Source organism: Schistocerca gregaria, chromosome 1 (assembly GCF_023897955.1).
Source record: "Schistocerca gregaria isolate iqSchGreg1 chromosome 1, iqSchGreg1.2, whole genome shotgun sequence".
Taxonomy (NCBI): domain Eukaryota; kingdom Metazoa; phylum Arthropoda; class Insecta; order Orthoptera; family Acrididae; genus Schistocerca; species Schistocerca gregaria.
This window is the reverse complement of record NC_064920.1, coordinates 230,996,523-231,019,302: the sequence shown is the minus strand read 5'-3', so window position 1 is coordinate 231,019,302 and position 22,780 is coordinate 230,996,523. Positions and strand designations below refer to the sequence as shown.

At 45.3% G+C, this 22,780-nt stretch overlaps 1 protein-coding gene across 1 annotated transcript in view; it reads left to right on the top strand.

The window, feature by feature from the left end:
* The window catches only part of LOC126338336 (synaptic vesicular amine transporter), a 711,171-nt gene that overhangs the window by 588,958 nt on the left and 99,433 nt on the right, over nt 1-22,780 (top strand). The window contains exon 3 of the mRNA XM_050001544.1: nt 8,196-8,381. Within this exon, the coding sequence (XP_049857501.1) occupies nt 8,196-8,381 (186 nt within the window). The remainder of the gene's footprint in view (nt 1-8,195; nt 8,382-22,780) is intronic.

The window sequence follows — 22,780 nt, the reverse complement described above, 5'->3', positions numbered from 1 at the left end:
GTCATCAGCTTTGAATCGTGCCAGAAAAATTGGAAATTTGTGGTAAGTTCCTATGGGACCAAACAGCTCAGGTCATCGGTCCCTAGGCTGACACACTACCTAATCTAACTTAAACTAATTTATTCTATGGGCAACATTCGGTATGCCTCTGCGTGGGCTCTAATCTCTCTGATTTTATCCTCATGGTCTCTTCGAGATATATGTAGGAGGGAGCAATATACTGCTTGACTCCTCGGTGAAGCATGTTCTCGAAACTTCAACAAAAGCCCGTACCGAGCTACTGAGCGTCTCTCCTGCAAAGTTTTCCACTGGAGTTTATCTGTCATCTCCGTAACGCTTTCGCGATTACTAAATGATCCTGTAACGAAGCGCGCTGCTCTCCGTCGGATCTTCTCTACCTCTTCTATCAACCCTATCTGGTACGGATCCCACACTGCTGCACAGTATTCAAGCAGTGGGCGAACAAGCTTACTGTAACCTACTGCCTTTGTTTTCGGATTGCATTTCCTTAGGGCTCTTCCAATGAAGCTCAGTCTGGCTTCTGCTTTACCGACGATCAACTTTGTATGATCATTCCATTTTAAATCACTCCTAATGCGTACTCCCAGTTAATTTATGGAATTAACTGCTTCCAGTTGCTGACCTGCTGTATTGCAGCTAAATGATAAGGGATATTTGTTTCTATGTATTCGCAGCACATTACACTTGTCTACATTGAGATTCAATTCCCATTCTCTGCACCATGCGTCAATTCGCTGCAGATCCTCCTGCATTTCAGTACAATTTTTCATTGTTATAACCTCTCGATATACCACAGCATCATCCGCAAAAAGCCTCAGTGAACTTCCGATGTCATCCACAAGGTCATTTATGTATATTGTGAATAGCAACGGTCCTACGACACTCCCCTGCGGCACACCTGAAATCACTCTTACTTCGGAAGACTTCTCTCCATTGAGAATGACATGCTGCGTTCTGTTATTTAGGAACTCTTCAATCCAATTACACAAATAGTCTGATAGTCCATATGCTCTTACTTTGTTCATTAAACGACTGTGGGGAACTGTATCGAACGCCCTGCGGAAGTCAAGACACACAGAATCTAGCTGTGAACCCGTGGGTATGGCCATCTGAGTCTCGTGGACGAATCGCGCGAGCTGGGTTTCACACGATAGTCTTTTTCGAAACCAATGCTGATTTCTACGATTTCTAGTCTCCAGAAAAGTCATTATACTCGAACATAATACGTGTTACAAAATTCTACAACTGACCGACGTTAGAGATATAGGTCCATAGTTGTGCACATCTGTTCGACGTCCCTTCTTGAAAACCGGGATGCTCTAGACCTACGGTACACCGCTGCAAGAAGGGGGGAGCAGATTCAGAAAGTTGCTGCGGATCATGATGTTTCAGTTGCTGCCGTGCCTGAATCTCGTACTGGTACCTGTTTTAAAACAGACGGCAATTTTCCACATTGTTGATCATGGGCTGTACAATTTTCGTAACGCTGCACCAGTACTACCTATGGCACGCGCTGCATGGTCAGTTGCAGCAAAAGCAAGCTCACCGATAACTTCTATCAGAATAGGAGGGCTTCCTCTTCCAGGTGCCGCACAAATTCACCCATGTTTTCGGACTTCATTACTATCTTCTTTAAGGCGTTTCATGACATCAGTCGGCGATATTGTCTTAATGCAGTGCTGTAACTGTTGCCGTTCACGTAAAACAGTTTCACTAACAGTGCACAATCTCTCCGTCTGGTAGCCATAGTGTTCACTCACGTTATAGATTGTAAAACGACAGCGTGGATGTCATAACATAAAGCAAACTGTGTACAGTGCCAGATTTGCACCTGGTGGTCAAAATTGGAACTAATTATTTTTCTAGCTCTTCGTTTCCGATTTATAGCAATGGCATATCTACCAAGTTTCCGTGCAACACGTTAATTACAGCCCGCGTTGGACCTCCGTCAGCAGATGCACTTTAATTACAACCTGCGGGTACTTTTGCTAAAGACGGTAAAAGACTTGGAAGATCGGTTGACCAACAAGAACAGTCTCTTGAAAACAGGTTGTAGTATGAATACCAAAAAGGAATGCAGTCGAATTTAATGAGGAATTACGTGGGCATTTCAAAAATTAAGTTACACGTGTCGTCCCACGGTAAGACCTCTGAGCAGCAAGAATAGTACACATTCAGGGTTTCTTGCAGACACTTTTCTTCTTTGGTACGGATTACAGGTGTATCATAGTGTGCAAGTGAAATAGCGTGGCAACGGGAAACATACTCTAAAGTTGAGAGTGCGCAGGAGTGAACGGATTATTTTGTGTATTTGGTGTTTGCTGATTTTATATGGTTTTTTGACCCGGAGGAGTGCAATTTCTTATGTGACCTCTCTGGATGATTTCGGGTTTGTCTTCCCACCAGCCTTCTCAAATTTTATACTCAGTGGTTATGTGACGTATTCACAGAAGATCAGTTGATGTTGGAGGCATGCTGTCGAAACGCAGCGGCGTTATTTGCTGATACTAATCGAAATACTAGAGATCACGGGTCCTTTATGTAAATCCACTCATAAAATATTCTACATAAAATATTCTAGAAAAATCTCTGAAATGCCATCCATGCTGTTCCGATACATCTAGTATATCACTCGTTGTTGCTAATAACCAGGTAATTTAAAAATAAAATGCTGGAGAAAGGTCTTTTTATTTATTGTTATTGGTTTCAGGCAAAGCCCGTACCACCAGATACGATTATGTCACATAATGATAGGAACAATACACTTCTCAGTCTTCGTAAAAAATGTGGAACTTAGCCCGCATCTCGTGGTCATGCGGTAGCGTTCTTGCTTCCCCCACCCGGGTTCCCGGGTTCGATTCCCGGCGGGGTCAGGGATTTTCTCTGCCTCGTGATGGCTGGGTATTGTGTGTTGTCCTTATGTTAGTTAGGTTTAATTTGTTCCAAGTTCTAGGGGACTGATGACCATAGATGTTAAGTCCGATAGTCCTCAGAGCCATTTGAACCATTTTGTAGAATGTAACTGATCGGTTTACATAGTACATTTGTCTCACTACATAATTACAATAAAAGTCACATAGTTTTAATATGAAATCAAACTATATATACCCTGAAGCGCCAAAGTAACTGACATAGCCATGCGTATTCAAATACAGAGATATACACTCCTGGAAATTGAAATAAGAACACCGTGAATTCATTGTCCCAGGAAGGGGAAACTTTATTGACACATTCCTGGGGTCAGATACATCACATGATCACACTGACAGAACCACAGGCACATAGACACAGGCAACAGAGCATGCACAATGTCGGCACTAGTACAGTGTATATCCACCTTTCGCAGCAATGCAGGCTGCTATTCTCCCATGGAGACGATCGTAGAGATGCTGGATGTAGTCCTGTTGAACGGCTTGCCATGCCATTTCCACCTGGCGCCTCAGTTGGACCAGCGTTCGTGCTGGACGTGCAGACCGCGTGAGACGACGCTTCATCCAGTCGCAAACATGCTCAATGGGGACAGATCCGGAGATCTTGCTGGCCAGGGTAGTTGACTTACACCTTCTAGAGCACGTTGGGTGGCACGGGATACATGCGGACGTGCATTGTCCTGTTGGAACAGCAAGTTCGAACGATGGGTTCGATGACGGTTTGGATGTACCGTGCACTATTCAGTGTCCCCTCGACGATCACCAGAGGTGTACGGCCAGTGTAGGAGATCGCTCCCCACACCATGATGCCGGGTGTTGGCCCTGTCTGCTTCGGTCGTATGCAGTCCTGATGGTGGCGCTCACCTGCACAGCGCCAAACACGCATACGACCATCATTGGCACCAAGGCAGAAGCGAATCTCATCGCTGAAGACGACACGTCTCCATTCGTCCCTCCATTCACGCCTGTCGCGACACCACTGGAGGCGGGCTGCACGATGTTGGGGCGTGAGCGGAAGACGGCCTAACGGTGTGCGGGACGGTAGCCCAGCTTCATGGAGACGGTTGCGAATGGTCTTCGCCGATACTCCAGGAGCAACAGTGTCCCTAATTTGCTGGGAAGTGGCGGTGCGGTCCCCTACGGCACTGCGTAGGATCCTACGGTCTTGGCGTGCATCCGTGCGTCGCTGCGGTCCGGTCCCAGGTCGACGGGCACGTGCACCTTCCGCCGACCACTGGCGACAACATCGATGTACTGTGGAGACCTCACGCCCCACGTGTTGAGCAATTCGGCGGTACGTCCACCCGGCCTCCCGCATGCCCACTATACGCCCTCGCTCAAAGTCCGTCAACTGCACATACGGTTCACGTCCACGCTGTAGCGGCATGCTACCAGTGTTAAAGACTGCGATGGAGCTCCGTATGCCACGGCAAACTGGCTGACACTGACGGCGGCGGTGCACAAATGCTGCGCAGCTAGCGCCATTCGACGACCAACACCGCGGTTCCTGGTGTGTCCGCTGAGCCGTGCGTGTGATCATTGCTTGTACAGCCCTCTCGCAGTGTCCGAAGCAAGTATGGTGGGTCTGACACACCGGTGTCAATGTGTTCTTTTTTCCATTTCCAGGCGTGTATAAACAGGCAGAATACGGAGCTGCGGTTGGCAATGCCTATATAAGACAGCAAGTGTCTAGCGCAGTTGTTAGATCAGTTACTACTGCTACAATGGCAGGTTATCAAGATTTAAATGAGTTTCAAATGTTGTTATCATCGGCGCACGAGCGATGGGACACATCATCTCCGAGGTAGCGATGATGTGGTGATTTTCCCGTACGACCATTTCACGAGTGTACCGTGAATACCAGGAATGCTGTGAAATATCGAACCTCCGACATAGCTGCGGTCGTAAAAAGATGCTGCAAGAACGGGACCGACGACGACTTAAGACAATCGTTCAACATGACGGAAGTGCAACCTATCCTCAAACTGCTGAAGATTTCAATGCTGGACCATCAGCAAGTGTCATCGAGCGAACTATTCAACGAAACATCATCGATATGGGTTTTCTGAGCCAAAGTCCCACTTGTGTACCCTTGGTGACTGTACGACACAAAGCTTTATGCCTCACCCGGACCCTTCAGCATCGACATTGGTCTACCGATGACTGGAATCATGTTGGTTGGTTGGACGAGTCTCGTTTCAAATTGCATCGAGCGGATAGACTTGAACGGTAATGGAAACAACTTCGTGAATCCATGTTAGTAAGGGATTGTTCAAGCTGGTGGAGACTCAGTAATGGGGTGGGACGTGTGCAGTTGGAGTGATATGGCACTCCTGACACTTCTAGACACGACACTGACAGGTGACACGTACGTAAGTGTCCTGTCGCATAACCTGCGTGGCGTGCGGTTCTAGGCGCTACAGTCTGGAACCGGACGACCGCTACGGTCGTAGGTTCGAATCCTGCATCGGGCATGGAGTGTGTGATGTCCTTAGGTTAGTTAGGTTTAATTAGTTCGAAGTTCTAGGCGACTGATGACCTGAGAAGATAAGTCGCATAGTGCTCAGAGCCATTTTTAATCATCACCTGCATCCAGTCGTGTCCATCGTGTATTCCGACACACTTGGGCAATTCCAGCAGGACAATGCGACACCCCACACGTTCATAATTGCTACAGAGTGACTCCAGGAACACTCTCCTGAGTTTAAACACTTCCGCTGGCCACCGAATTCCTCACACATGAACTTATTGAGCATATCTGGGATGCATTGCAACGTACTGTCCGGAAGAGATCTCCACCCCCTCAGACTCTCACGGATTTGTGAACAGGCCTGCAGGATTCATGGTAGTGATAAATTCCTATGAGACCAAGCTGCTGAGGTCATCGGTCAGGATTCATGGTGTCAGTTCCTTCCAACACAACTTCAGACATTAGTCAAGTCGTGTTGTGGCAGTTCTGCGTGCTTGTGAGGGCCCTACACAATATTAGGCAGGTGTAGCAATTTCTTTGGCTCATCCGTAAATATACATATAATAAAACATAAGAAAAGCTCCTCAAATTTTGAAGTTCCCTTCTACAAAGTTGGGTGAAATGACAAATATGCAACGAACGTGTCTAAGGAGCTAAGAGCTCTTTAATGAACAATAATCTTTAATTCTTAAAATATTGTGCAGTATAGTTGTTCTTGAATGATTTTATTCATCACATTCTGTCAGTATATTCATAATTTCCTCTCATTGAGGGAGGTGCTACAGCTTGTGGGGAATATCAGTCTTAGCAAATGTGTAATTTTATTAGTATTAAATTGGTCTGATTTTAGTGTGTTAATAGTAGCAATTTGGTTTCCCTTGAGCGCTGAGTTCAGAAACAAAGGGTGGAATGGCATCTGTTGCTGAATCGTCCAGTACTAAATACCTCTGATGATACGGTCCGCATCCACTAACCTTGTCCATTCCTTAACGTCTCGTAAGTGCGACGATGCCAGGAATCTAAACAAGACAAGCGCTATTGCAGAGCAATGTGATGTAGTGGTAAGACACTGGACCCACAGTCGAGATGACAGTGGCTCAAATATCAATCTGCCGTATAGATTTAGACTTTCGGTAATTTATTTAATTTTGTTACGGAGTCCTGGTTCACCATGTATACGACGGTAAGAACCTGTCAGTAACGTGAAAGCTGTCTGTTGTAAAAGACTTTCATGTTATGCATTAGCAAGCGAGTTACAGAGCACTCGTATGACGCAGACACTGTATAGTCCAAAAAATGTTCAAATGTGTGTGAAATCTTATGGGACTTAACTGCTCAGGTCATCACACACTACTTAACCTAAAATACACCCATGCCCGAGGGAGGAGTCGAACCTCCGTCGTGACCAGCCGCACAGTCAACGACTGCAGCGCCTTAGACCGCTCGGCTAATCCCGCGCGGCCTTTATAGTTCATTTTCCGTCTTCTAGACTAGCCTTGCCTTTGGTTAACTGGAGAAAAGCATATGTTTAAGCAGTACTTTGAGCATGGAGTTTAGTCACGCAATCAGATTGCTTCGCAGCCAGTCATTCTAGATCAACTCTTTTTTCTCAGCTTGAGACATGAACATCGTACAACCTGCTTACGGTTTATAAAGTATAGACGTGTGTCTTGTTTGGTACTGAGATTGCCATTTCGAAGCTATATCGTCCGTGATCATTGATGAAACTGTTTCAGAATGAAATTTTAACTGTGCAGCGGGGTGTGCGCTGATGTGAAACAGATTAAAAGTATTTGCCGAAGTGAGATGCGAGCTCGGGACCTTTGCCTTCCGCGGTCAAGTGCGCTACCAACTCAGCTAGTCAATCACGACTCACGACCCGTTCTCACAGCTTCACCTCCGCCACCTTGCAATACTATCACTCCTGGAAGAAAGACATGGTACAGCCTGGAGGATGTTTCCAGAATGAAATTTTCACTATGAAGCGGTTGTGCAATGATATTAAACTTCTTGGCCAAGGTCCCAAGTTGGAGTCTCAGCCCTGCACACAGTTTTAATCTGTCAGGAAGTTTCGACGAGACTGTTACTTGCTTGCGCTGTATTGACGTATTTCTGTATTGCGTGATTTTCAGGTCCATTTCCGAAGCGTGTTTTGCAGTTGTTCATGTAAGGCAAGGTTAGCTCCTCATTTGCTTCGCATTTTTCTTTAAATACGCAAGTATCAGTGTCTGCTTTTCATTGAGTCATCCGAGCTTAGCGGTGATCTTTAACATTCCATTCGTCTAATAATATTTTTAATCGGGTGATACTGTACAGTCAAGCGGTTTGCTTGAGGATATTTGTATATATTATTCATGAGCATTCTTGTCTGTAATAACTGAATATAGGATCAAATCCATCACGAAGTCGTTTTACAGTGCTCATTTGCACATGTACTCATTGCAATGTTCCTCCAAGCACCATCGCTTCCCGAGCACGGGGTCCCGGCTTCGATTCCCGGTGGGGTCAGGGATTTTCACCTTCCTCGAGACGACTGGCATTAACACCGGAGTTATAAACTGATACGCACTCGCAGGTAAGCCTATAAGGTAGCGGCAGCTTTCAAATGGGGTCTCTAAAACCCTTTTTATATCAGTGATCCGCGGTAGATGTACAGCAGGAGAGGTTTTCAGCATCCAGCGACCACTGCAGCCGCAGGTCATTTAACCCGCTGCGTCAGCGACAGGGGAGCAGAAGGAATGGCGTAGTACGAGGTGCGGCTGTTTGTGTTGCAGTGCCCATCATCCCGGAGTTCCTGTACGACATCCGCCACCCCAACGAGAGCCACGGCGCCGTGGACAGTCCGGAGCCGCCCCCACCAACCACCGCCGCCCCCACCACCGCCGCCCCCACCGACTCCACTGAAGACCAGGCCCGGCTGGACTTCCTCACCGACCACACGACCGTCTCCCCGGATGCAGGTAGGCCACTGCCTCGACAAGTAGAAACTAGTTCGTGCAAGGGGCACACAACTAAAGCCTCGGTCTTGAGTACACTTCGCATTTACAGCAAGCTATTTCTTCTTCCTTCCACGTTGTTGCATGCAGGCAATTCGTCCACTCGTTATAGATAATTATTTTACGTATCATTTTCACTAGTGTAAAAATACAAAGTGCCAATGCTGTCTTTTAATACATTCCAGAATTTGTTATACTAAAATTAAAAGATAACTACGTGAATTTTATTACTTGATTAGACACACAACTTGGTAGGATGTTCTGTATTAAGTATTTCTCTGATACGAGGCGTGTTTTTTAAGTAAGTACCGTTTTGAAATTAAAAAAAGACGTACTAAGATATCACAATTTTATTTTTACATTTAGTCTACGCACTGATGCCATTACAGTCTGATTCTTCCTTGTTTACGTTGTGTACTGATTGTTTGAGATGCCTACGATACTCGTGAGTCCCGCCGCCTGTGAAGTACGGGCTGTTATAAGATTTCTTAGTGCTAAAGGCCTAAAAGCGATCGATATTCATCGTCAGATCTGTGCAGTTTATGGAGGAAACATAATGAGTGTTGGAATGGTAAGAAAGTAGGTGAGAGCACTTAAAGATGGCCGCACAAATGTGCGTGATTAACAACGGAGTGGGCGTCCTTCGGTCGTTAATGAAGTGGACAATAAAATTAGAGAAAACAGACCATTTACGATTTCCTCCTTGCGGGATGACTTTCCTAATGTTTCTCGTAGTGTTTTCTATAGCATTGTGACCGAGCACTTGAATTACTGAAAGTTGTGCGCACGTTTGGTACCGAAAATGTTGACGGATGTGCACAAAACCAAACGTTCAGGCAGTGCATTGACTTTCCTTGAGTGGTACCACAACGACGGTGATGATTTCTTAAGCTGAATTATTACGGGCAATGAAACATTGTTGGCCAACGTCACACCAGAATCAAAGCAACAGCCAATGGAAGTTGAGCAAGGGTATCGTTTTGCTGCAAGACAATGCCTGTCCTCATGTGGCGAATCAGACCAAAGATCTCATCACATCTTTTCGATGGGAAACTCCAGATCATCCTCCGTACAGCCCCGATCTTGCGCCCAGTAACTACCATCTATTCCTGTACTTGAAGAAACACCTGGGCGGTCAGCGTCTTCAAGACGATGACGAAGTCAAAACAGTGGTGATGCAGTGGTTAACAAGTCAAGCGGCAGACTTCTACGAGGAGGGTATTAAAAAACTGGTTCAACGTTGTGACAAATGCCTCAGTATTGACGGAAATTATGTAGAAAAGTAAATTAAGGTACAGGCTTTCATGTAAAATAAAATTATTGAGATATCTTAGCACGTCTTTTTTAAATTTCAAAACGGTACTTACTTAAAAAACACGTCTCGTATTATTATGGTAGATTATGCCCCATACCCATAACAAAAAAGTTTTAACACTTGGATTCTTGTTAATAGCAATGATGATCACGTGCTCATTTATACACATAGTGGCTGCAGCCCTTGTGAGCAAATTTGTGTCGTAAGTTACAGTAATGTACATTCAGTTTTTCGTGGCATAGAGCCCACAGCGCAGTACACGTCGTAATACATTTTGAAAAAGAAAATGTCAACACTAGATGCAATAAGTTTAATATTCTCTATTAGGACATCTGTTTCGGCTGTTATATTTCACCGACTGGGTTTTGCTGTGAAACATAGCATTATTGTTGCCTAGCTAACTACACTTTGGAAACATGTATCATAAGAGAAAACGAAGTGTCAAATAAATTTCAAATTGTACTTTATAGTAAATGAACCATCAAATAGGTGACAAAACGCATTCCATTCGTTACACTAATTGCATGTCACGTAAGCTCTACGAATCTGACAATGGCAGTTTACTATAGACGCAGTATGTATGTGAAATCAACCTAGACGTGAGTACCAATTCTGATGTATAGTTATTCATAGGAACAATTATTCATAGGAATAACCACCATATATACATATAATTTTATCAACGTTATTCGTAGGTTGCTGGACAATGGCAAAAAGCCGAAGGTAGCTTTTTCAATAAAGAATATTAAACTTATTGGAGCTAGCCTAGAACTTACCATTTCAAAATAATGTATTTCTCTCCCGAAAAGTATTTGGCTAGGTACTACACCAAAGTTTATTTAACAAAAGTACCATTGCATGCGTTACGAAAGAAAAGTTATTATTTATGATTTCTTGGTAGGGAGGACAAACATATTATCTTCGATGAAGCGTCATCGAGAAAAGTAGGAAGCATCATCGAGAAAAATAGCAAGCGTCATCGTAAAAAGATGTACCTCAGAGACGTGTGCTGGGACCGTTGGTGTGTATGTTGTGTATTATAGCAACCTCAGGTTTTTTTATGGAGATAACGCAATTAACTGGACGCAGGGTCTAAAAAATTACACACATCTTTCCAACATTTCAACGCCGTGCAAAGATTGACAATTTGCTTCAGATGCACAGAAATATAAAATAGTGCACATTACAAAACGCAAAAGAGTAACGCCCTACGACTACAGCATCCATAGTGCTCAGAGCCATTTTTGAACTACAGCATCACTGACTCATATTTTGAATCACTCTACTCATGCAAATACCTGTGTATAATAATTTTAATTGCTCTGAAAACAAATGGTCACGTGGGCTTAGTTATACGTAAGGCAAGTAACTTCAGTTCATTGCTAGGATACTGACGTTTATTCGGCCAAAGAGTTGCTTACAAGTCACCTCCGCGTCCCACCTTTCCGTCTTAGTTTACTGCTTCAGCGTATGGGACATGAATCAAATACTGCTAACAGGGGATACTGAATGCATACTAAGAAGGACGGCATGAATGGTGATAAGGTTGTTTTACTCCCAGCAGAGCGCCACGGAGAAGGTGACAAATCGGAATTTATGTATTAACTAATGATTAACGCCAATTATTCCGTGAAAGCCTACTCACAAAGCTGTATGAAAGCGTAACGTCTGTTCTTTCTGACACGCGCAAACTTTAGGGATTTCTTGCTTTCGAGCCCTTTTTTTTATTGCATGAATGAGGTTTGAACATAGATTTTCTGTTTTTTTTCTTTTCTTTTTACTTTGTTCCGCTCCTGGACAGAAAGGGAAACTACAAAAAAAATCTACTTGCCACTGCCACTTGTGTCTTAACAATATACACTCCTGGAAATTGAAATAAGAACACCGTGAATTCATTGTCCCAGGAAGGGGAAACTTTATTGACACATTCCTGGGGTCAGATACATCACATGATCACACTGACAGAACCACAGGCACATAGACACAGGCAACAGAGCATGCACAATGTCGGCACTAGTACAGTGTATATCCACCTTTCGCAGCAATGCAGGCTGCTATTCTCCCCATGGAGACGATCGTAGAGATGCTGGATGTAGTCCTGTGGAACGGCTTGCCATGCCATTTCCACCTGGCGCCTCAGTTGGACCAGCGTTCGTGCTGGACGTGCAGACCGCGTGAGAGGACGCTTCATCCAGTCCCAAACATGCTCAATGGGGGACAGATCCGGAGATCTTGCTGGCCAGGGTAGTTGACTTACACCTTCTAGAGCACGTTGGGTGGCACGGGATACATGCAGACGTGCATTGTCCTGTTGGAACAGCAAGTTCCCTTGCCGGTCTAGGAATGGTAGAATGATGGGTTCGATTACGGTTTGGATGTACCATGCACTATTCAGTGTCCCCTCAACGATCATCAGAGGTGTACGGCCAGTGTAGGAGATCGCTCCCCACACCATGATGCCGGGTGTTGGCCCTGTGTGCCTGGGTCGTATGCAGTCCTGATTGTGGCGCTCACTTGCACGGCGCCAAACACGCATACGACCATCATTGGCACCAAGGCAGAAGCGAATCTCATCGCTGAAGACGACACGTCTCCATTCGTCCCTCCATTCACGCCTGTCGCGACACCACTTGAGGCGGGCTGCACGATGTTGAGGCGTGAGCGGAAGACGGCCTAACGGTGTGCGGGACGGTAGCCCAGCTTCATGGAGACGGTTGCGAATGGTCTTCGCCGATACTCCAGGAGCAACAGTGTCCCTAATTTGCTGGGAAGTGGCGGTGCGGTCCCCTACGGCACTGCGTAGGATCCTACGGTCTTGGCGTGCATCCGTGCGTCGCTGCGGTCCGGTCCCAGGTCGACGGGCACGTGCACCTTCCGCCGACCACTGGCGACAACATCGATGTACTGTGGAGACCTCACGCCCCACGTGTTGAGCAATTCGGCGGTACGTCCACCCGGCCTCCCGCATGCCCACTATACGCCCTCGCTCAAAGTCCGTCAACTGCACATACGGTTCACGTCCACGCTGTAGCGGCATGCTACCAGTGTTAAAGACTGCGATGGAGCTCCGTATGCCACGGCAAACTGGCTGACACTGACGGCGGCGGTGCACAAATGCTGCGCAGCTAGCGCCATTCGACGACCAACACCGCGGTTCCTGGTGTGTCCGCTGTGCCGTGCGTGTGATCATTGCTTGTACAGCCCTCTCGCAGTGTCCGGAGCAAGTATGGTGGGTCTGACACACCGGTGTCAATGTGTTCTTTTTTCCATTTCCAGGAGTGTATATAGTAAATACACCTCATCAGGCGTTGGTGCGTATCTACGCCTATCCCATAACAATTAACTTACTCCTACAAGGGTGTAGGAAAGAAAGAAAGTAGAGGGGAAGAACATACTGAGTAACTATGATAATGAAAGTAGTTGTGTATGGGCTTTTATTTTTTTAGTTTATTTTATTGCACTTTCTGTTTTTTTCGTTTTTTCGCTTTTTTTGTATGTATACATTTGTTTTCTTTTATTTATGTACCTTAATTCTAGGAGTCGGTAGCGCCTTACGATTGGCGGAACGACCAAACGCGTCTTTTTGTAATTTTCATGGAGATTCCGTTGGTAGTGCGTTCAGTACATTATGTCAGCAAAAAAGCATCAGGATCTCACGGCTGGGACGTTCCAGCTGGAAGGCTGGTCACGAAAGGCGCTCCGTAGAAAATCGGAACTGCTAGTATCCGGGGTTGCAAAGAAGTGCACAGGGGCGATCGTTGAGGTACGTCCAATAACCTAGTTCTGATTCCTCATCGGGGCCTAAACGGTAGCGAACCGTATGACCGCGTACCCAGTACACAGCGTTAGTTTTTGTTGCGGAGTAATGAATCACATTCGGGAATAATAGCTTCAGGAAAGTGATCTGAGCAGGTGTCTGTCGACTAAGGTAAGCCAAGATACGCTGCGCGAGCCTCCAGACGTCAGACGACGGACCACACGGGAATCGATGAGCGTCAGTGAACACAGAGGGGTGTGCCAGCGAGGCGGATGCGGTGCAAACGAAACTCGTTGACCTGATTGCCATTGACGGTGATATACCAGGTGGGCTGGACGCTGGTGTCGAGATTACCATCATGCACCGCTTTCCACACACGGCGCCATATCATCTGGGGAAACGTGTGTTCGATGGGTGCCGTTAATAGCGTTAACCATAGCGCCATCCGAACATGCTGTTTACCGTAATTGAGCGGACCATCTCGGCTCACCTCCCGGCCGATCCACACCCTACCGAGCGCTACCTATGTGCAGTCCCCCATCCATGTTCTCCGTGCTCACGCTGGAGGTCCGCATCTGCAATGAAGGTGGTAGGTTCATTGCCCATAGAGACGAATTGTTTATAAGAGTGCAAGGTGCCTGTTTCTTAAGACATTTTATCTGCTGTTGCAACGGAAAGAAACCCTGATACGTGATATAATGCTAAGAACTCTGCGTCATGTACTTCACAGTCTTTTGCAGAGGTATGTGTGTAGGATTACGTAAAGTGTGTGTCAGAAACTTCAGGGATTAATTTTGACATCAAACCATTACAAAAGTTATAGAAGCAGCAAATATGGCACGTGGCTTCAGGAAGAAATATGTGACCTGCTGGATTCAGGAGACCGAAGACCTCTGCAAGAAATACGAGGGCAGTGGTGATCCAGAAGGAGGCAAAAAAGTTCTCCAGTCTCTTGACAGCCTAGGGAAAGGAAGGTGGTTAATTACTTCCCGAGAACTGATTTTATCCACTCAAGCCGCAAATATGGTCCATTCTCAGACTATTAGAAGCAGTAACACCAGAAATAAGCCAGAAACCAGAGATCATATCATCGCGGATTGCACAGCACATCAAGTCGCGAGCGGAAAATGTTCCTCTGGGCAGCAACAACACAAAAAAAATGCAAGAAGAGCTGAAAACGATAGATGGTTCCCTTCTACAAAAGGATGTCCTTCAGCTCTCCTTTACCTGACAATGAGATATAGAAAGCCATAAGATACCTACAGCTAAAGAAAGCAGCATGACTAGGTGGAGTATTCCCGGAATCTACAATTTCTCCTTGTCAAAAAAATGGCAGGAAACGGCTAAAGAGATTTTACTCAGACTGGTTGAGCGAGCGTCAGATACCAGCAGATTTTAAGATAGCAACAACTATTAGAATCCTCAAACCAGAGAAACCGAAAGGCGATCACTCAAGCAATTGCCGAGCTGCCTTTGCAGTGTCTGTTATAAACGGCTACAACGGTATATCTACAACAGGATTTACGGAAGACTTGACAGGAAAGTACTTTCCTAGCAAGCATGTTTCAGGAAAAAACCGCAGCAGCTGTGAGCAAGTAGTAGCGCTTACATCTTCATCGAAACTGCTTCCCAGAAAGGACTAAAAACTTTAGTAGCGTTTCTGGTTCTAACTGCTGCTTACAGTATATTGTGACTGGATTGACTAATGCTAAAGCTAAAGTGAACTGTCCCTTGCTTAAGGCTAACAACTCTGTTGTCAAAATGTTGAAAAATCAGTATTTCCGAATCTGCCTTCATAACAAAACGAGCAATTCATGTACAGTTAAGAACGGTCTACCACGAGGATCTGTCCTGGCCCCACTGTTGTTCAACCTGTATGTAAGTGACATGCCAGAAACTGTATCAAAGAAGTTCTGCCAACTCATTTCAAAGCAAGCAGCTAGAGGATGCAAAATGTGCTCATGCAAGACCTGACACTTCTTGGTGACTATTATAGAAATTGGAAATTGTGCCCTAACCCTACAAAGACTAAGGTGATAGCTTTCCACCTCAACAATCGTTCAGCAAAACAGCTTCTTAAAGTCTCTTTCCGTGACGAGACAGTATAGTGGCCTTGTCTCTTCTAAAATGACGGAAAAAAATGTTAACGTAGAGTAATGAAATTTCAGGAATGCGTATGTCTAGGTGACGTACTTAGGCGAGCGTTATCTTGTTGAAAAATAGGTCGAATCACCAGACTGACATACAGATTTGTATCAGGATGCGTGGTATAACCTATCTGCTTCTGCTACCATATGAAATCGCACACCAGACCATAACTCCAGGTGTAGGTACAGTGTGTCTAGTACACAGAAAGGTTGGTTGCAGACTCTCAGCTGGCCTCCTTCTAATCAAAACACGGTCATCACTGGAACCGAGGGAAAACCAGCTTTCATCAGAAAACACAACAGATCTCCACCATGTCCTCCAATGAACTCTCGCTTGAAACCACTGAAGTCGCAAATCGCGGTGGTTTATGGTCTACATCTACATCTACATTCATACTCCGCAAGCCACCAAACGGTGTGTGGCGGAGGGCACTTTACGTGCCACTGTCATTACCTCCCTTTTCTGTTCGCGGGAAGAACGACTGTCTGAACGCCTCCGTGCGCACTCGAATCTCTCTAATTTTACATTCCTGATCTCCACGGGAGGTATAAGTAGGGGGAAGCAGTATATTCAATACCTCATCCAGAAACGCACCCTCTCGAAACCTGACGAGCAAGCTACATCGCGATGCAGAGCGCCTCTCTTGCCACTTGAGTTTGCTAAACATCTCCGTAACGCTATCACATTTACCAAATAACCCTATGACGAAACGCGACGCTCGTCTTTGGATCTTCTCTATCTCCTCCGTCAACCCGATCTGGTACGGATCCCACACTGATGAGCAATACTCAAGTATAGGTCCAACGAGTGTTTTGTAAGCCACCTCCTTTGTTGATGGACTACATTTTCTAAGGACTCTCCCAATGAATCTCAACCTGGTACCCGCCTTACCAACAATTAATTTTATGTGATCATTCCATTTCAAATCGTTCCGCACGCATACTCCCAGATATTTTACAGAAGTAATTGCTACCAGTGTTTGTTCCGCTATCATATAATCGTATAATAAAAGATCCTTCTTTCTATGTATTTGCAATACATTACATTTGTCCATGTTAAGGGTCAGTTGCCACTCCCTACACCAAGTGCCTATCCGCTGCAGATCTTCCTGCATTTCGCTACAATTTTCTAATGCTGCAACTTCTCTGTATACTACGGCATCATCCGCGAAAAGCCGCATGGAACTTCCGACACTATCTACTAGGTCATTTATATATATTGTGAAAAGCAATGGTCCCATAACAATCCCCTGTGGCACGCCAGAGGTTACTTTAACGTCTGTAGACGTCTCTGCATTGGTAACAACATGCTGTGTTCTGTTTGCTAAAAACTCTTCAATCCAGCAACACAGCTGGTCTGATATTCCGTAGGCTCTTACTTTGTTTATTAGGCGACAATGCGGAACTGTATAGAACGCCTTCCGGAAGTCTAGGAAAATAGCATCTACCTGGGAGCCTGTATCTAATATTTTCTAGGTCTCATGAACAAATAAAGCGAGTTGGATCTCACACGATCGCTGTTTCCGGAATCCATGTTGATTCCTACAGAGGAGATTCTGGGTTTCCAAAAACGACATGATACTCGAGCAAAAAACATGTTCTAAAATTCTACAACAGATCGACGTCAGAGATATAGGTCTATAGTTTTCCGCATCTGCTCGACGACCCTTCTTGAAGACTGGAACTACCTGTGCTCTTTTCCTATCATTTGGAACCTTCCGTTCCTCTAGAGACTTGCGGTACACGGCTGTTAGAAGGGGGGCAAGATCTTTCGCGTACTCTGTGTAGAATCGAATTGGTGTGGAATGCACGCTGCAGGGAGTGTAGCCCGGAGCTGTCCTTGAACTAACCGATTTTTATGAGTTGGTTGCGTCACTGTGGTGCGAACTGCTGCTCAGACTGCTACTGCAGATGCAGTACGATGCACCACAGCCTTACTCTGAACACGATGATATTCCTACATCTACATCTACATTTATACTCCGCAAGCCACCCAACGGTGACAACGCAGTCCTTGTCGCCTTAAAGGCCTTCTTGACTAACGTCAGCTCACCACTTCCGATATCAAAGGTAACTAATGCACACTACCGTTACAGCATGTATTTAAAGCAAACCTGATCTGCGCCCTCATAGTGGCGCTATCGGTGCCACTCTTATGCAACTGGCTCGATATTTTAATAGTGATCACTTTTCAGATGTAGAGACACGTCTACCAATTTAGTTTATATAGCACAGCTTTGTTCCGTAAGTGTATATTCTGTGGTTGAATACTGAGTACCAGAATGATACAAGGGTGTTCGTTTGAACGATACCATGAGAATCGTATTAGGCACTTTGAGATCGACTCCTCTGTCTTGGCTTCTTTCTCTCAGTAACACTGCTCCACCACATTTCAGACGACCTTCTTTCTCTCAGTAACACTGCTCCACCACATTTCAGACGACAAGAAGCAGTGACTCTTGAGTGGTAAAAAGTTGACAACGAAATTTACCGAAGGTTGCGTATCCAGGAAATTGTGGTTAGTCCACCCTGCGAGCGTCAGTAGTCAAGCAAACCATTCCACGTAGCTGGTGAGAGCCAACCGCTGAAGACTGTAGGTGGGTGAAAGGAGACATGGAAAAACAACGCCAGCACCCGCCGTCATGGCCTCGAAGACGCCATAGGTATATCAAGCTTGCAACAGCCTAGAAGAACCTGGTGTCAACTGAGCAGAATCCTTTGCGGACAGGGCAGAAGGAAGTCCTTCATTCACAAGTGGGGCTGTCGGACACCCCAATGTGTGACTGTGATGCTTCAGACGAGAGCAGTGATGACAGTGTACAGGAATGTCCCGAGAGATGTTTCGGAAGAGAATGGAAGGATATCATCAATGCTCTCCAAGAACACTGGGATGGATAGGCTCTCTTGAAATCAATCTGTAAGATGAACTGAAACCAGAACTCTTGCATATTCATTTTGTACCTCATTGTGTAACCATTGTACATGTGTCTCCATAACAGAAATAAGTAAACAAAAAGTTCGTGTGAACATGAGTCCGAAAATACTTCGTTCAGGAGGTGCAAAAGGATTATTAATGGCACGAAAGTGATACATATAGTACGCACATTTACGTTTAAATAAACCACTTGAACTGACAACCCCCTGCTTGCATGCATCCCCTGAGCCTGCGTTCCATACTCTTCCGTTCGTTGTTCAACATTCCAAGTGTGTTCCGTATTTGGTCAAATCGTTTCTGGATACTCCCCGTCAGAATTCTGGCACGTAAGTTGAATACATAAAGTATTTTAAATATACCTAAAGGAAAAATAACCATTGGATTCCAATCTGGCGATCGCACAGGCCATGCAGTGGATCCTTCCTCGACTAGTTCACCTATATGGAAGCTGGTTTCTCGCGATACTGGCCAGCTATCCGTTTAAAGTTAGATGCAGCATAAACCACATTCATTTTATGACACCTAAAGGGACATCGTCAAGTAAATGAAGCAACTCATGTCTACGAAAGTGCAGATACGCCTGTTCATAAGACGTTGCAGAAAGAAGGAGGGGCCAGTGAGGTTATCATGAGACTGAAATCTCTGTTGATGTCTGACTTGTACGGGCTCTGTTTTCGTAAGCCCAATCTTGATTATTATGACAATCGAAAATCTCATCACTGAGAAGCCGATCTTATCAGTGAGTAAGGTAGATGGTAAGAACCGCAGAAAGACAGCACTCTGCCCTAACATGCGTTGACAAAAAATTATTCTTTACTGAATGTCTGCCTCATTTAAGATTTTCGTATAAAATGTTCAATATCGCCATGTGATTAACACTTTCCCATCTCACAGTCCTCCTTGTACTGCTTTATGGAATTTCATCCATAGTTTGAAGAGCCTGATCTTCAAGCTCGGGCGTTCGTACCGTACGTGGTCTCCCACTACTCTGGTCTTTCTTCTAAAATGATCCTTTCTCTTGCGTGAATTGGTGGAGTCGCACAAACGTTCTTATAAAATGTAAACTTTCAACATACACTTGACGTGCTGCGTCCGCATTCCCACGCGCTACGCTATACGTGAAATGCATCTCCGTCATTTCAGACACTGAATACATCGCTGTAATGTGTTGCGATAAACTCACCTTAAAACACAACAAATAACAATCAGGCAAAATAAAAAAAATGCTATGAGCAACTGTAAACAAGAGAGCGAGTAAAAATGCACATATGAGGTACATTACATAACCAGGAGCCAGTATATACCTTTCATACTACCTAACGAAGGATTTTCGAATCTATGCTCGTGTGAACTTTCCATAATGTTTTGATGTCAAGAATTAATAGCTAAAGTTTCTGACACAAATTTTACACGCCCTGTGTTGTTTGATTCGTAGATATAACTCTCGAAAATGAGAGAGATTCGTGTTCACACTGTCATATTACTAACTTTTTCAGTATAAAACTACTGCTCATTGAATTGGTATCGTCAAAAATACTACTTTGTAACCTATCACAAGAATTAATTAGTAGTAAATGTCAATGACAATAAAATAGCCAGATCAGTGCTTTTTGCAGTGCTCTGCAGAATGTAACTTTTTCATTGTATTTAGTCTCTGTATAGAAAATGCCAACTTAATTAGTCGTAAGCATTTTTCGCGTCTTGCTGGGCGATTGTCTTAGCTACGATGATGATTTTCGTCATCCTGTATCAGATCGAAGTCAGCAATGAAACCTTAAAAAAAATTTAAGCTACCCCACGATGCGTCTCTGTTGCAGTGCTGGACCAGGGATATACATATTTAACTTTCTCTTAAAGTATGGTACACAACAGTTTGGAAAAAGTAAAACACCAAGACGTAGAGACGTGATCACAGTGAAATTTATTCTAACGATTAAGAACATGAAACAACACAAATGGCCAGCATTGCTGACCTGTATATGCACTGGGACTGTCGAAATTCAGTACAGAGTAGAATAACCACGTGCTGCAATCAGGGCCGCTGAACATCGTGGCACGGAATCAAAGAGCGCCTGAATGAACTGCTTAGGAATACTCTGCCATGCAGTTTGTAGACGCGTCCACAATGCACCAATTGTGACTGCAGGAGGCCGTCAACGGTCCAGTTGCTGACCTACCACTTTCCGACACGTTCGAGGGGCGACGTGTCAGGCGAACGTACAGGCCAGAGAGGCAGCGGTACTCCATCATTCTTCGAGGACAGCTTGCACATGCAGCCGGTTGTTGTCCTGCTGAAGTATGGCATTTGGAACGGCCTGCAGAAGGCACGGTGCCTCGGGCTGTAAAACCTTCCTGAGATTGCTCTAGTTGTTCACGTTGACCTCAAGACGCAAGATGTGAGTTCGCGTGTTATAGGCATTGACGTCCAAACCATCACACTTGGCATTCGTGCACTATACCGGGTCAGTGGCACAACCTGCCCAATTGCGTTCACCATGCCGGCGTCAAACGTGTTTGCGGCCATCACTGTAGGACAAGTTAAAGCAGCACTCACTCGAAAACACTGCAATTTGCCACTCAACACACCGCCGTCGGAGTTCCCATGCCCATTGCAGTCTCCGACACTGGTGGGTTCTAGTCAGTGGAGGCCGACGCAATGGAAGGCGTGCCACCAGTCCATCCTGCAGAGGAAGGTGTTGAACAGTCGAAAAAGGCCTGTCCACACATGTTGCAATGCTCCAACGTCGCGCCAACATTGTGAAAGAAGCTGTTCTGTCTGTTACAGCCCAATGGACAGGTTGATTATCTCGCGCTGTGGTCACATTGTGTCTTCCAGTACCCTGCCGGCGCTGTGTACGGCCTTCTTCTCTTCACTGGTTCCGTGTACGCCTTAGTTTTGAAGCAGCATGATCTTATGAGCAGAAGACCAATCATCCTGCCCCGTTCCAATATTCCACCCTGTGACTATCCGGGTACGACACGATTGGACACTAAAACGTCCTCTTTGGAAAATTTATGAATTACTGTGCTGATAAACCTCTTACCTCTCTTGAGTTTCAAACAGATGGCCAAACTGAACGTACTCAGACATTTCTCTCTTTACTTATTCTGATCATCACTAAAGTGACACACAATATTTTTAGCGCAGCGCAACCTGACGTTCAATAATCCCCACAAAAGAATGGCCCTGACTAACCGCTACGGTCGCACGTTCGAATCCTGCCTCGGGCATGGGTGTGTGTGATGTCCTTCGGTTAGTTAGGTTTTAGTAGTTCTAAGTTCTAGGGGACTGATGACCTTAGAAGTTAAGTCCCATAGTGCTCAGAGCCATTTGAACCATTTTAACGACTGAAGGCACTAACTACTGATAGGCATGGTTAGCAAATGAAAGATTTTCATAGAGAACAAACAATGTATTTACCTTAACAGTGCTCAAAAGTCATTGGACACACGTCCAGATCGTCCGCTCTCAAAAATCTGTCATCTCTCTTCCCACATCCACCACTGCTGGCGGCTGACCTCCAACTGCGCAACGCTACGCGCTGTTCACATCCAACTGCCCAACACTACAATAGCGAATATTCCAACAATTCCAACCAGCCACAGACTGCACACAGCACAGCCAGTGATTTTCATACAGAGCGCTACGCGACGTTACCAACATAAAAACCTAAACAACCTACTTACAACATGTCCACAAGAAGAGACACCTACATTCATATAGTTGATTCACATTGGTGGGTGATGACTCCATTACATTCAGTGTTGATGCATAATTACGCCCAAACTCCTGCGGGAATCTCTAAGTAGCCGTCATGGACAATAGGCACGGGTACTGCAAATAGGTGGCGGTAGGCGGAAAAGCGTGTCGGCTGAGAGACATGGCGCGATAGTGTGCGCAGTGTCAGGGTGATGCAGTGCTTAACGCAATTGTCTGATAAACAGGAGATCCCGTGTTCGAATCCCGGTTTGTCACACATTTTGATGCATCGCCACTGATGCTGCACAAAGTCGTGATGCAGGTAATATCAATAATTTCTTTCATTTCCTTTTCTTTCCTTTCCTTTCCTTTCCCTCCCCTCCTCCTACAGTTTACTTAATCGCAAAGAACCACTACTTTAACAGAACATTCACTACTTTAACAGAAAAGCGGAAAGTAACAGTGGTACGCAAAGTACCCACCGCCACACACCACACGGTGGCTTGCGG